Below are 16,159 nucleotides of genomic sequence, written 5' to 3'. Positions count from 1 at the left end.
CATACAAGACTTAAAAGGAAGAAGGATTGAGAAATTCCTTTCAGGATTTATAGAGATACACGACTTCACAGTTGATCCACAGATATGTATGATCATAGGAAATTGTAGAAAATTCAGGTTAGAAGATTTAAGAGAAAACTGAGTGTGTGTGTGTGATAATTTTTTTAAGTGACTGTCAAATTTAAAAAACCATAATAAAACGGTGAGAGGAGTTTTTTTTTTTTTGACATTTCATTGTATTTTCCCTTAAATTGGCTTTATAATGACATTGATGTTACTTTTTGTATTATATGTTTGGCTTTGGAAAAAACATTTTTATGATTTACTATAAATCTGTCGCATTGCCTCTGCATCTCAGACTTTTTCTTATTACAAATAATCCAGCTTGAACTTGTTTCTCATTCAGTCTCTGCGTGAGGTGACAAACTGCAGAATACCGCATTTCTCTTGGATCAAGCATTGCCAATAATAGTATTGATTATTATTGTTGATCCATCCACCACGACCAGAGACATGCAAGGTGGAGGATGTCCTGGGATTTCCTGGAGGGATTCAGCTTCTCATTTTTGCATGTTCGTTTCAGAAAAGTTGAAAATAATGTGTTTCCATGGAAATGACAGAGAAAGGTCTCATTTTCATGTTGGGCCGGCAGTGGATGCTGTTGATTATACACACACACACACTTATGAAGAGAACAATAAACTATAAATATTAACAATGAGAGAACACAGACATTCGTATTGACAGTCTACCAAGTTGGATTGTTATTATGGTGACTTAATTTCCACCGTTTACACGGAGACAGATTAAGAAGCACTGAGACCATCAAAGCATTTACTGATTATTTTATTTACATGTGCCTTTGTCAGTGGATGTGTGCTTGTTTCGATTTGCGACCACACGTTGGGATCTTCAGGGCATGAATGAAGGTCAGACGGCTGAAAGTGCATGTAGAGGGTTTGAGCTGAGCGTCAGCTGCAGGACGCTCGGCTCCTCAGCAGCTGGCCGAGGACGCTGCTCTGCCGGATGTCTCTCAGGTTGGAAATGTCCTCTGCGATCACCGGGACGTCCTCGCCGTGCTCCGTCGTGTCCGTTTCGTCCTCCTCGCTGTCGGAGAGCGTGCAGAGCAGAGCGTCGTTCTCATATGTGGGGAAGTAGTACCTGGAAGAGACGAGCATTGATTGACTGACTAATTTCTCCTGCCAGTGTTCAGGTTTGCTGTGACTGAATCATTATTCTCTGCTCTGGCTACTGACTGAGGCTGGTCCCAGGCGGACGCCTCCGGCAGCGCCATCATGTGACCTTCGGCCTCGAGGTGACGCAGGACGTCGGCTCTGCAGTCGAACGCCTGCTGGCAGCCGTAGCAGCGGCTCTGGTGGATCTGACGCCGGATGAAGTTCACCAGTTTGACCTGCTGGTAGAACTTGAGGTCTGGAAGAAGACGAAGAGGATCCGTCAACAGAGAGGAGTCCTCCTCCGCTGTGGACTCAAACTGTCCCAGTGGCAGTGGTTACTCACTCAGCTCTGTCTTCAGGCGGTGAAGATCGAAGCCATGGCTCTCCTGCAGTCAGCACAAAACCAGAAACCGGTAAAACCCCAGTCCCAAAAAGGTTCAGACGTCACAAAAAATCTGATCAGGGTTTGAGAACAGAGATCTATCAGCGGCTGACCTTCATGTGTGTGTAGATCTGCTCCATCGTCTCCGACTGATGCTCACAGAAGAGACACACAGCAGACACCGGGTGAGCCCGCCAGTCCGACCAATCGCTGAGGACGACACAGACACGTCACCTGAGACTCACCAGTGGAGCAGCTCTGACCTCTGGATTCCACACGAGACCAGAACGACGCCACGGGCCTCATGTTGGACACCCCTCTGAGGATTACTCACTCGTCCTCGACCAGCTCGCGGTCGTCCTCGCTCTGCACCTCCTCCCAGGTTTTCCCCAGTTCCTGGCAGGGAAACACAACAAGAGTGTGAGAGGAAGAAAACACCGTCCACTGCTCTTCAGCCCCCCCTTGGCCCCTCCCCCCTCACCAGGTAGTTGATGACGTAGAAGCGGTCGTACTTGTGGTTGTTGGCGTTGATGCGGCGGTGAGCCTTCTTCCTCATGTGATCCTTGAGCGTGGTTTTATCTCGGAAGGTTTTCTCGCAGTACAGACACTGCAGACTGACGGACAGCAGGAAGCCAACAGACAGCAACTGGTCAACCGACAGTTTCACCAACGCTTTATGAAAACCCTCATAATGCAGAAACTGATCTAGAAATGTCCTGGAGTTGCTTTTACCATTGTCTTTAATTCACAAATCTAAAAAAAAAATGTAAGTTCCAGTTTCATCCTGACATGGTTGTAATCTTCCATTTAACCAGGTGTGTTTGTGGACAAGCTGCTTCAAAATGAAGTGGCCTGTTGAAAACGTCGGTTGTTACGAAACAGTTCACGTTAAAAATGAGGCAACCCACATTTTTCATTCAAGTGACAGAGCCAGACTGCTCTGAGACACAGGGAGACGGTTCCTACTTGTCTAGTTTGTTCTGCAGCGTGTCCAGAAACTGGTCGCAGTAGACGATGTTGTCAGGGAGTCCGATGCTGAAGGAGTGCTCTCGCGCCATGTGGTTCAACATGGACGACCTGGAGACACGCCGCTCACAAATGAATGACTTTCTAAAGAAGAGTCCATTGATGAAGAAGGTAAAAATGGTTGTGTGTGAAAGGCGACCTGTTCCCGGTGAACTCCTCGTTGCAGAACATGCAGAGTCGATGGAAGCTGCTGTCCTCTCTCTCCCTCTGCTGCTGCTCCAGCACCTCCTCCTGCAGAAGAGGCTTTTTCAGTCTCATGCTCATCATGCTGAGAGTGTCGTGTACCATCCAGGTAGCGATCCCCACCAGTCGTTTCTGTTGGAGCTTTTCTCTGAAGAGTCGATCTTCTGGAAGGACGTCACACAGCAGGAAGTACTCCTCCTGTTTCTCTGCAATGTCGACAACTTCTTGTCAGTTGCTCATCTTGTCAAATCGGACTCCTCAATAGCATCTTCCCTGTCTTGCATGAAGACCAATGCAGGTTCTGTTAGTCTGTTTTACTGAATGTGAAACCTCTGAATTTCCCTTCAGTTTCATCACCGGCAGCTGAAGCAGAGCTTCACTCACCGACCGGGCCGGTGGAGTTGGTCTTGATCACACTGCAGAAGTCAGTGAGTGACTGTTCCATGAACCGGCCCTTCCAGTACAGCAGGTACCTGATGGGAGCAGCAGAGGATGATCAGAGCAGAGACCGCACAGGGCCTGCAACGGGTATAAGGATGTAAGATGCGTTTAGTTTCTGCTATTTTAGCTAAATGAAGTTCTACTAAATATTGATCTGATTTTTCAGTTGGGATTCCTAAATTTACGCATTTAACTTCATTTTGTTGATTATTCTGTTAATCCAATAAGCCTCATTTCGCTGCTGTCCATCAGTTATTTGATAGATTAAAATAAAGTTGCTGACACAAACAAAAATGATTTATAAGTTAAAGTAATGGAGACTGTCAGACGTGCCCAACCTTCCAGTAAATAAAGGTTAATAAATCCATCTTTCAGCGTGTTCAGGTGTGTGCTTTGTGCACACAGTGCTCCTACTTGGCCAGGTCTGCGATCAGTTTGACGTCGGCGATCACCAGCTTGTGCTCCAGCAGGAGGTGTCTGAGCAGTGCGTCTTTCTGCTGTGTGGGGACCGACTCGGAGCAGAAGAGGCAGACCAGCAGCTCGGCGCCCCCACTCTGCACCCCCACAGCACTGCAGCTGCAGGCCGGCCGCTCCGGGAAACACAGAGGCTCCAGGATGCTGTCCTGACCTGTGAGAGGAAGAGACAGCTGATCCACCAGAGCAGAGGGGACAACAGACCAGAGGGGGGAGACGCAGCTCCAAACCACTTATGTCACTGCCGTTCTTATTCCGTTACAAATTTCAACTTTAAATGCTACTTACTGGGTTTCTATTATTAATTTGAATACACTGCAGTATGAAGGCGGGATGCTTATCTGACTACAATTTCAACAAAAAGCCAAATTTAAAGAAAAAATTAGATGGCAAAATACAGTAAAAAACGGGAAAAAACAAATCTTCTCGTCTCACTGTTGCATTATGCACGTTTATACAAACCCACCCTGACAGGACCGAAAAACAGAAAGTGTCTATTTTTCAGCTGATGCCTCATTTTGACTGAATGATTCTCTGCTCAGTGTCCGAGTGACATTAAAGTCAACCAGGAGCTAAAAATCTGCGAACATGTCAAACTAGATTTTACTAATTAAAGCAATTAGTGGATGGATTTTAAACTATTTGCAGCAGAGTTAGAGAAAAACAGACTAACAACTCAGCCAACTGCTGTCTGCAGTCTCTAAGATCATCAACACATAAAGTGTATAATCCTCAAGACAGGGTGAGATTAATAATGTTCTGGAATGGCCACAATAGCAGTTTATAATCATAAATCACAATAATAAACGTTTAAATCTGCTCCTGCAGTGAAGTAATCAAAAACTTCAAAAATCTGCGCTATACCGTTCCCGTGGCAGCCATTTTGGAAACGACGTCACACACCGAGTGAAATGGACCAATCACAGAACAGTATTTCTTCTTCTTTTATTTGATGGGTAGGCGGAGGACAACTGGGCTCACTGCCTCCTCCCCGCGGTGTGGAGAAGCTATGGCTGGTTTTCCTCCGGTAAACAGAGCAGTCAGAGTGATTTTCAAAGGAATAAACGCAACGAACAAACAAACGATTCACTATTAGTGACAAAGTTAGGTTATCAACATCCAAAGAAATTATGAACTAAATCGTTGCCTCTGTCCAGCAAAACTAAAACTAAAACAAATATAAACGAACAAATAAAAAAAAGCTGCAACAACAAAACATGCACATTTCATTATTTTGTCAGTGGAGCTCCAGTTTTTTTTTTTTTTTTTTTTTTTTTTTTTTTTTTTTTTTTTTTTTTTAGATAATAGAAATTAGTTTTCTCAGATTTAAATGTAAAATCTCCATCCATCTTCCACCGTTTACCCGGGACTGGGTCACGGGGGCAGCAGTCTCGGCAGGGATGCCCAGACTTCCCTGTCCCCAGACACTTCCTCCAGCTCTTCTGGGGGGATTCCAAGGCGTTCCCAGGCCAGCCGAGAGACATAGTCTCTCCAGCATGTCCTCGGTCTTCCCCGGGGTCTCCTCCCGGTGGGACATGCCCCGAAAACCTCTCCAGGGAGGCGTCCAGGAGGCATCCTAAAAAGCCACCTCAGCTGGCCCCCTCGATGTGGAGGAGTAGCGCCTCTACTCCGAGCTCCTCCCTGGTGACTGAGGTCCTCACCCTATCTCTAATGGTGCGTTCACACCGGACGTGTCGCAAGCGTCGCGAGCGGCGCTTTTCTATGCAAAGTCTATGGTGGACGAGCGTCGTGGAGTGGCGGGCAGCGGGGCAGCGCGTCAGGAGCGTCATGAGCGTCGCTTTTCAAGCGTTTCGAGCGTCGACGCCCATGAGGCGGGTCCCCGGCGTCAGGAGCGTCGTGAGCGTCGCTTTTTGAGAGTTGGGAAAACTGAACTTTCGACGCTACGTCACTACGAGTGATCCAAGCACCGATGCGGGTCAGCCGGTGTTACCAAATTGACGACTTTCTCGCTAAATCTGGCGACTTTCCAAAGCCTCTTGGCGATGTTTTTTTGTCAAAAGCAACTAGCGACAAATCTAGCGACCTTTTCTGGTGCTCTGGAGACGTGACAGGACGTCTCGTTGCTGTCGTCAATGAGCAGCGGGTGCTGCGTGAGCCACTCCCCCGTCCCAAAGCGCTCACAAGCGGTCAGTCTCAGCAGCGCTCCCCGCTGCAGTCAGAGCAGAGAGGAGCAGACCAGGCAATAGCGACTTTTCCGACGACGACGCGGTCTGGCTTTATTTAACAAATAAAGCCGAGCCACTCTCCTGATACGATCCGCCATAGCTGGAAACAGAAATCAGCCTCCCGCGCGCCAATAAACTGACGCGCGTCAAGAGCGTCGCGAGCGTCGCGAGCTTTGTGACCACCTGGTGTCAGCGTCGTGCTTGAAGCGTTACAAGCGTCAGCTTCGAGGCGTCCGGTGTGAACGCAGCATAAGGGACCGCCCAGCCACCCTACAGAGGAAGCTCATTTCAGGCGCTTGTATCCGGGATCTTGTCCTTTCGGTCATGACCCAAAGCTCATGACCATAGGTGAGGGTGGGAACGTAGATTGACCAGTAAATTGAGAGCTTCGCCTTTCGGCTCAGCTCCCTCTTCACCACAACAGACCGATACAACGACCGCAGTTTGGATACTTGTTCCTCAGGAACCCATGAAATTAGGTGTGGGGTTCCCCAAGGTTCAATTTTAGGTCCCATACTTTTTAATCTCTATATGCTTCCACTTGGGGACGTCATCAGGAGACACAGCATCAGTTTCCATAGTTACGCTGATGATACTCAGCTGTGCATCGTCGTGTCTCCTGATGACACAGGGCCAATAGAAACCCTTTTTAACTGTATTTCAGACACCAAGTCATGGATGGCAGTGAATTTCCTACAGCTCAACCAGGACAAGACTGAGGTTTTAGTTATTGGTCCAGAAGGCCAGAGGGAGAGAATTTTACCAAAATTATTAGATTTTGAACTGGCACAATCAGTTAAGAACCTGGGCATGATTTTTGACTCTGAGCTAAGTTTTATTCCACACATTAAAAACATAGCTAAGATTGGATTTTATCATCTGAAGAATATAGCCAGAGTCGCCCGTTTCTCTCTCAGGAGAGTACAGAGGTGCTAATGCATGCTTTTATCTCCTGTAGATTAGATTATTGTAATGCCTTGCTCTCTGGTCTTCCCAAAAAGAACGCTTCAAACCTACAACTGTTACAAAACTCAGCCGCACGCGTGCTGACAAGGACCAGGGGGCGGGCCCATATTACACTGGTTTTACAGTCGCTGCATTGGCTCCCTGTCTGCTTCAGGATCGATTTTAAAGTTCTCTTATTAGTTTTTAAATGTCTTAATGGCCTTGCACCCTCGCTGATCTGTTTTTACCCTATCGACCCTCGCGGGCCCTGAGGTCCTCTGGCAGCGGCCTATTGTGTGTTCCAAAAGCAAGAACAAAAACTCATGGCAAGGCGGCTTTTAGCCACTACGGCCCCCGCCTGTGGAACAGCCTGCCGGAGAACCTCAGGACCGCAGAGACTGTTGATAGTTTTAAAGGGAGGTTAAAAACACATCTTTTTAATCTGGCTTTTAATTAACCTTTTATCGTTCTTATCTCCATCATTTTTATTTTTGGTCATTTTGATTTTTAATATACTTATCCTATTTATTCATTCTATTTTTATTATGTACTTTTAATTTATTCTACTTTTCTATTTTATAATCTTATCTTACTTATTTTTTATTTGCTTTGTATCATATCTTTTTAGGTTTTCAGCTGCTTCACTCCAGTGTTTCTTGAGGGGGGTCCTTCACACTGGGTCTGGGAGTTGGTCTCGGTCCTCTGCTGGGGTTACTGCGCTCGAGTCCTCAGGTCCTGGCTGGCCTGGGGGTCTCCACACCTCGCTGTGCGGGGTCCCCTTGGTCTGACGGGGTCGGGGGTCGACCGCTGGGGCCCTAGTATTAATGACCTTCGCCTTCTTCTGGCGTGGACGGCCCCACTAGTAGTGTTTTCTCATGATGCTGAGGGCCATGCCATGTCTCCTCTGCCTTGCTATGGGCAAAAATTGGGTGTATGACTGTTTGTGTGCGTGCATGCGTACGTGCATGCGTGTGTGTGTGTGTGTGTGTGTGTGTGTGTGTGTGTGTGTGTGTGTGTGTGTGTGTGTGTGTGTGTGTGTGTGTGTGGTGTATATTTATTGATGGTGCGGTTTTTATTCTTTTGTTTTTATGACTGTTTTTTACTGTTCAGCACTTTGCGTTGTTTTTATTATCATGAAAAGTGCTATACAAAGAAAGTTTGATTTGATTTGATTTGATTTGATTTGATTTGATTTGATTTGATTTGATATAGTTGGAGCACACCCTCTGGTCCCCCTTTTTAAACAGGGGGACAACCACCTCGGTCTGCCAATCCAGAGGCACCGTTCCTGACCGCCACGCGATGTTACAGAGACGTGTCAACCAAGACAGTCCCTGCACATCCAGAGACTTAAGGCACTCGGGGCGAATCTTGTCCACCCCAGTGCCTTGCCACCGAGGAGCTTACCAACCACCTCGGTGACTTCAGCTTGGGTGATGGACGAGTCCACCTCTGAGACCTCAGCCTCTGCTTCCTCCATGGAAGACGTGGCGACGGGATTGAGGAGGTCCTCAAAGTATTCCTTCCACCGTCCAACAATATCCCCAGTTGAGGTCAGCAGCTCCCCACCTCCACTATAAACAGTGTTAGTGGAGACCTGCTTTCCCCTTCCTAGGCACCGGACGGTTTGCCAGAATTTCTTCGAGGCCGACCGGTAGTCCTCCTCCATGGCCTCCCCAAACTCCTCCCAGACCCGAGTTTTTGCCTCCATAATCACTCGGTCTGCAGTTCGCTTGGCCTGCCGGTACCTGTCAGCTGCTTCTGGAGTCCCACGAGCCAACAATCCACGATAGGACTCCTTCTTCAGCTGGACGGCAGCTTACTTCCGGTGTCCACCACCGGGTTCAGGGGTTGCCGCCGTGACAGGCACTGGAGACCTTACGACCACAGCTCTGAGCAGCTGCTTCGACAATGTAGGTGGAGAACATGGTCCATTCTAACTCAATGTCCCCAGCCTCCCTCGGTATATGAGAGAAGCTCTCCCAGAGGTGGGAGTTGAAAACCCTGCTGACAGAGGGTTCTGCCAGACGTTCCCAGCAGACCCTCACAGAACGTTCTGCCAAGTCTGTCTGGTTTCCTCCTCCGCCAGTGAATCCAACTCACCATCAGGTGGTGATCGGTCATATGTATGGCGATATTTTCAACTATTTCGTGTTGTCTCTTGGCGTGGATGGCCCGGCTATAAGGAATTATAAGAGCACTGAAGCCTATCAATATTTGCACAGTGGTAAAGTCGGCTCTCCACAATTAATAATAAATACTTCCATAGATTGGATTAATTTAATCAGTTGTCAGCCCCTTTTACAGATGGAAGGTACTCGTGCTTGAAATCGTTTATAGTTTAATGAAATGTGATAAAAATAGTCCTTCAAATGAAGGCCTTTTATGAGTCTAGTTATTGGTTTAAATGTGTTCTTGTTGTCATTTGTTTGCTGTCATAATGTAGTAGTGCATTCATCAATTATTGAAAGATCACAAAACAGTCAGAAAGCAGAGATATTTTACTGAATTCACAATTCTTGAACAGTCCACTAGACGGTGCAGCTTGAATATCAAAGGTCATATACAGCATAGCAGAAAAAATGTTTTAACAAAAGTTCTATATGACAAATAAAATTATTTTTCCTTCTTTTACAATCCAAACAGTGTAAAATTGAATGTCTTATAATGTGTGTTTCAGTTGATGAGTTACTGCTAAACAAAGAAAGTGTCGCTGAACACAATCCACAATCTAAATCCGGTGTGCCAAATTATTATGCTGCAGTGTTGGGCGAGTTACTTCAAAATTGTAATGTGTCATATTTTACTAGGTACTCCATAAAATTAAATTGTATGACATACTACTGCCTGAAACATGTAACTGAATTGTACCACCTTTTGCATATGTAGCCGAATGGGCCTCAGATTAATCAATTCACCTCACTTAAATATTCATAAAATCTAGAATTGATTATACCTAGTTAAATTTTGAAATGGTGACAACGCCAGCTGATTAAACAGCAAATTACCCTGCCTGAAAAAGGCAACACAAGTCAGTGGACTGAGGGAATGAGGGACAACAGAATAGAAAATACATTAATCTTTATTTTGACATTACCATCCTTTAAAACACATGATTGTAAAATATTTTTATCTCATTCATTCATCCAGTCACAACCAACATAAAAAGGAAAAGAGTACACTGTGCGTGTACCTGGACCCACCAAGTCTCTGGGCTCAATGCCCTTTTTCCTTTTATTAACAGGACCACAGTCTCCCCAATTTGTATATTACCAGTCGTTGTGGAACAAATGTCCCGCACCCTCGCGGTCCGTGAAGGAGGAGCGGCGTAAAGAGGTGGAGTGGAGCGGAGCTTTTAAACTGTTGAAGAGGAGGAGAGCAGCTGCAGATCGGGCGGAAGGGGAGGCCCGCCACTGGGAGCCAAAGTTGCTGGAGTTATACGCGCAGACTCGAGGTGTGCGTCACAGCAGCAGCTCAATGCTCGCATCACGTTCAGAACAATACACGGGATCACTGACACACGCCCGTCGGAGAAAAGGAGGTCCCCTCGCAACAACCAGGGAAGCGCAATAACTCAGGCGACAAGAGGGACAGCGCTCAGCTCAGCGCTGATGAGCCCAACAGCGTAGTAAAGTTTGTGAATCAAGCAGATTGACGCCCTGCTTCGAGCAGGCTTCTGTGTGACTGCCAGAGGTGAGGGGAGAGCGCAGCAGGTGTAGCGAGTTGCTCTAATCAAGGGTTGGGCTTGGCGTGATTGGTGGCCGACAGGTGTGCGCGTACCACCACACATATCTGAATAAAGTATAGGTTTATTTATTTACTTTAAGTAAAAAGTAAACAAAATGTATGCGACAATTCATAAGTACTATCACTGATCAGGTAATCTAACATTTTATCAATCATTCTGAAAATCGGAGAAAAGGAAAAAAAACTGGCAGTGCCCGACATTCAAACCACAGTCGCTCTGAAGACAGTGAAGCAGGTGGTGCAGCATCATGATAGAAAATGCTACAGCTCAAACACAACAGTCCTTCACAGCAGGACTTACCATACAAAAATTTAGAATGCAATTTATGGTGTACAGATATCAAAATACTTTATAAAAAGTACACAACACAAACACACACCCACCCACACCTTACTTTCAAGCTAGTCATCTTTTTAATTTTCATGGACAATTTCTCCCCGTAGATTGGACAGAGCTTCACAGACTCTTAGAACTTAATTCAATTTGTGTGCCAGGCTTATTGGCACAGTTTGAGAGAGGATTATGTACTGTAGTTTTTCAGACGGCCAATGACCCGCTCTACACAAACTCGAACATTTGCAATTCACCTGGCGTGGGCTGTGTCCTCCTCTGAAAGTTGCCTCCCTTTCTCAGTGAAGGCTGGGATGACGAGGTTCACCCACCGTTCATGCAGCAGATCTGAGATGACAAATCCCCGATCGGCCATGACAACATCACCAGGGCGCAGGCAGTCCAGGAAGCCACAGTCTGAAGTGATAAACTTATCACTGCATCTACCTCCATGACCTCAACTTCTCCTCCATGATGTCCAACCATGCAGAGATGATCCTGCTGACTCCAGACTGTGACACACTGAACCTGTCAGCCAGGTCCTCCTGCACGAGGTTCTGCCGGAGCTTCATGAGTGTCATCAGGATCTGGTCTCGGACATCATTTTTATTAGTTGATCTGCCAAAAAGTTAAAAGTGTCCAGAGGGAGACCAGTGTAGACGAGACAGAGATGGTCAGAGTGTAAGAGTGTTCGATGCAGCTCGGATGGTGTTGAACACTGTGTCGCTCGATGACACTGGAATGGCGGGTGGAGAACAGGGCTTCCAGCACGGTCCTGGTCTGACAAAGGAAGACAGGAGGCAGAAGGTTCAGCCTGGAGCTCGCCGTGTGGCTGCGCAGTACTTTCACTCCCAGCACTGGTTGATGCATCTGAGGAAAAAGAATGATGGGTATATTTAAGGTATTATGTTACAAAAACACTGTATCAGACAAGTCCCCAAAATAACCTGAAATACATTTTTTCCCACCTAAATATTTTGTAAATGTTCTGTCAGTGATCATATGTGTTTCCTACCTGGTGTGATGGAAACAATATATAGATGTAAAAGGTGTGTAAAAAGGTTGAGTGTATCTTCTAATGGGATGTGTGGATACTTGCACAAAACAGTATGTCTGTAATCCAGTTACTCTTGGGATGGGACAATAATGAAATTTTATGTCACAATAAAATTGCACTTCAGTTTTATCTTTTTACTTCAGTAAGATATCTTTCACTAAAAGCCAACATAAGTCCACTTCATTTAATTTGAAAGAAATAAGGAAATATAATACATTTGACTTTTACTATTATTCATTTATTTTGATATAGATCATGTCATAGTCACCGTTGTGCTAGTGGAAGTTGTGGCCGAGTCTCTGCCTGGGAGGACACTCTGCTGTGTCACTTTGCATCGGTCTCGTGTTATCCAACATGCAAACTGAGGTTGTTGTCATTTTTGAAAGAGCTCCTGAGGTTTACTGTGTCCCTGTCACAAGCAAATGCTAATTCCTGGAGCAATAAAAAACTGATTCTGACCAAACGGCAGTCATAACAGCGTTTCAAAATAACAGAGAGAGAATCTTTTTACCTCACCAATTTACTACACAAGCCAAGGATAATCATTAAGCTATCATTTGCAGTGTGTATTATCCCAACTCTAATTGCAACAGCATTTAACTCAACTCAACTCAACTCAACTTTATTTATATAGCACTTTAAAAACAACTAAAGCTGGCACAAAGTGCTGTACAGAGACACAGATATAAGTGCAAGTGCAAGAGTAAAACACATTAAGAACAAGGAACACAAAACAAACAACAATAAAAAGAGACAAATAAACATTAAAAACACCAAGGGCGGAGTCTCAGGCTGAGTTAAAAGCCAGTGAATAAAAATGTGTTTTAAGATCTTTCTTAAAAATGGACAGTGAGGGGGCCTGCCTGATGCACAGTGGCAGCTCATTCCACAGCTTGGGGGCCACAACAGAGAAAGCTCTATTCCCCCTGAGCTTACGCTTGGACCTCGGCACCTCCAGGAGCAGCTGGTCAGCTGATCTGAGGCACCGAGCAGGAGTGTAGAGATGGAGCAGCTCAGAGAGGTAAGGCGGGGCGAGACCATTCAGGGACTTAAAAACAAACAAAAGAACCTTAAAATGGACTCTAAAATGCACAGGTAGCCAGTGGAGGGAGGCCATGATGGGAGTGATGTGGTCCCTCTTAGGTCCTCCAGTTAGTAGCCGCGCTGCAGCATTTTGGGCCAACTGGAGACATGCGATGGACGACTGACTGACTCCAACATAAAGTGCATTACAGAAACGTAATGAAGGCATGGATTACTGTTTCAAAGTGCTCACGTGCAAGAATACTTTTCACTCTGGTCAACTTCCTGAGGTGGAAGAAGCTGGACTTTACCACTGCGCTTATCTGTGAATCGAGTTTAAAATCACGGTCCATTTTAAAACCCAGATTCAAAACAGTCGCCTTCACGTGTGAAGTCAAGGGGCCCACGTCAGCAGGTGGAGGTTCACAGGAATCACTGGGACCAAACACAATTACCTCTGTTTTCCTCTCATTAAAATTTAGAAAGTTTAGGGCCATCCAGGCTTTAATGTCCTCCAGGCACCGGAGTAGAGGCGTTAGTGTGAAAGCTTCTTTCTTTTTAATGTGACATAGATCTGGCTGTCGTTCGCATAACAATGAAAGGAGATGCCGTGCTTTCTCAGGATGGACCCTAGTGGCAATAGATAGAGAAAAGCAGTGGCCCCAGGATTGAGCCCTGTGGAACCCCATATGACAGAGGAGTGGAAGAGGATTCAGAGCTGGCCAGACGAACACATAGCTCTGTCTGTCAGGTAGGACCTGAACCACTGCAGTACAGAACCACTCATGCCGACCAGGTGCTGCAGTCGGGATATCAAGATATTGTGGTCCACAGTATCAAATGCAGCAGTCAGGTCCAGCAGAACCAAAACCACATAGTCACCAGAGTCATTTACCAGGAGGATGTCATTAAAAACCCTGAGTAAAGCTGACTCGGTGCTATGCATGGGTTTAAACCCAGACTGGAAGACCTCGAAGATGTTATGATTATCCAGATGGTTCTTCAGCTGCAGGTAGACAACCTTCTCCAGAATCTTTGAAGTAAAGGGCAGCTTTGAGATGGGCCTAAAATTAGCCAGGACAGCCTGATCCAGGCCAGGTTTCTTTAGAAGGGGTTGGATCACTGCATGTTTGAAATGTACAGGGACAGCACCAGAGGACAGACTGCTGTTAATGAGAGCAAGGACAAGCTGACCAATGCAGGGAAAAATGTCTTTAAAGAGATGAGGGGGAACGGCATCTTGGGGTGAACCTGAGGGCTTAATGTGAGCAACCAGATCCTGTAAGGATGATAAGGTCACTGGCTCGAACTCATCAAATACACCAGAGCAGTGAACAGGATCAGAGGGATCGTGGTCAGGTGTTAAAACCAGGGCCCTGGTGGAAACAACCTGATCAATGAAAAACTGAAGAAAGTTCTCACAGGTTTCAGAGGATGGTTCTACAGAGACAGGCTGTGGGGCATTGAGAACAGAGTCTATAGTTCTGTACAGCACACGTGGGTCATGGCGGTTCTCCAGAATAATGTTTGACAAATACTCTGTCTTAGTGCCTTTAACGGTGTTCTGATATTTGTGCCAGCAGTCTTTTAAAATTTGGAAAGAAATGTGCAGCTTGTCCTTCTTCCACCTGCGCTCAGCTCTGCGACACTCCCTCCGAGCTGCCCGAGTTCTCTCATGATACCTGGAGCCCTGAACCAGGAGAACTGACGTTTACCTCTCCTGCCCCCTTGTGGTCAAAGTAAAAAGAGAAAACAAGAACAGATTTGGTGACTGGATGAAATGAAAAAAGGTGTGATTCCAAATTCTGACCCTTCCTTTGTAAAAATAAACACAAAACAACTCAAATTCAAATGTGTAATAGAAGTTAGTTAAAACTCAAGTGTAGCTCAAAGAGGGTCAATAAATATGTTTATGTGCCAATAAATCAACCAAAATATTTTTCTTCAACAAATCATAAACAAATAAAATGTGACTGAAAATATAAATTTTTAATTTGGAATTTGGATCAATATTTAGATTATTAATAGTTTATGAGACTGATTACAATGAACTGGCTATCTTTTCCTCCTAAACGTGGTGCCCCAAGGTTATCTGATGAAAATCACATCTGAAATTCTTTAATTAATTATTTCCTTTGATCATCATTAATTATTACTGATAGCCAAATTCATTAAGTTGAAATCACAGCATTATTGGTGCGGCCGATGTGGCTGTGCCAGCTTGAGCCCAGAACCACCAGATCTCCTCCAGTGGAGTGGAAACATTCCTGTTTGAGACCCTGTGGACACGGAGCTTCAGGAACATTTGTTCATGGTTTGACTCAAGAAATGAAAAGATTTCAGTCAGTGTGTTTTCTAGTAGTGTTTAACTCCAGAGTCTGACCAACAGTCCCCTGGTCACAGAATGAGCTTCAGGAATAAAATGAAATGCGCTTTTTCTACATTACTGCTTTTTATTTAGAAAAATATGACAATCCTCTGGGCGGATGTTGAAATGAATCCATTGGGTTTTGTTTCTTTTAATGAGTAATTTAACTTTTCACTTTTTCTAATCTGTTGGGGAAAAATGCTTTTTGCTCTTATGTAACACCTGCCTGCTGAAACACAATGTCTGAAAACTTGTATGAAATTTGTCTCCAGCATGTCTGATACTGACTACATTGATCAAATCATGTCTTCATTACTAACAGTAAAAGTTTATTTGGAACCAGTGACTGAAACAGAAGCAGGATGTCTATCAGCGTCTCACTGAAACAGGAGATGGTGCCAATGAACACACAGCAGGATGTCACATTACATTTCATCCATTCATCAAGTCAAGATGATTCTGACAGTGAGTGAACCAAACCCACCATGAAGAGTTTCATCCAGACTGGTCCAAGTTCTTCCAGTGTGTTAAATGTGCGGGAAACAGTGAAAGCAATGACAGATGGATTTGCAGAGCAGATCGTTGTCTCAGGAGAGCTGGATTACAGAAGGTATTTGGTCTGTAGTTTACTTCCTGGGTGGTAATGGCAGTCTCTGATCGCATGAGGAATTCGGCCTGAATGAAATATAACATTTAGCAATCCTAAAATGTTTAAATCTGGGACCGAAGCAATCCTCAGAGCTATCATATGTTCATTCTAGCTGTCCTGTCATTCATCTTCCTGAGCTCCAAAAGCAGAAGCAATACTTTCAGATCTTAAA

At 45.3% G+C, this 16,159-nt stretch overlaps 1 protein-coding gene across 1 annotated transcript in view; it reads right to left on the bottom strand.

Moving 5' to 3' along the window:
* Positions 1 to 971: 971 nt before the first annotated feature.
* Positions 972 to 16,159, bottom strand: part of LOC115391536 (zinc finger protein 277-like) — a 40,581-nt gene continuing 25,393 nt past the window's right edge. Inside the window, exons 2-12 of the mRNA XM_030095808.1 lie at positions 3,622 to 3,903; positions 3,151 to 3,239; positions 2,890 to 2,972; positions 2,723 to 2,814; positions 2,524 to 2,634; positions 2,039 to 2,171; positions 1,892 to 1,953; positions 1,671 to 1,767; positions 1,519 to 1,561; positions 1,257 to 1,431; positions 972 to 1,161 (exon numbers count right to left, since the gene is read on the bottom strand). Of these exons, the coding sequence (XP_029951668.1) occupies positions 972 to 1,161; positions 1,257 to 1,431; positions 1,519 to 1,561; positions 1,671 to 1,767; positions 1,892 to 1,953; positions 2,039 to 2,171; positions 2,524 to 2,634; positions 2,723 to 2,814; positions 2,890 to 2,972; positions 3,151 to 3,239; positions 3,622 to 3,903 (1,357 nt within the window). The remainder of the gene's footprint in view (positions 1,162 to 1,256; positions 1,432 to 1,518; positions 1,562 to 1,670; positions 1,768 to 1,891; positions 1,954 to 2,038; positions 2,172 to 2,523; positions 2,635 to 2,722; positions 2,815 to 2,889; positions 2,973 to 3,150; positions 3,240 to 3,621; positions 3,904 to 16,159) is intronic.

This window comes from Salarias fasciatus, chromosome 7, assembly GCF_902148845.1.
Source record: "Salarias fasciatus chromosome 7, fSalaFa1.1, whole genome shotgun sequence".
Taxonomy (NCBI): Eukaryota; Metazoa; Chordata; class Actinopteri; order Blenniiformes; family Blenniidae; genus Salarias; species Salarias fasciatus.
This window is presented reverse-complemented; position numbering and strand designations above follow the sequence as displayed.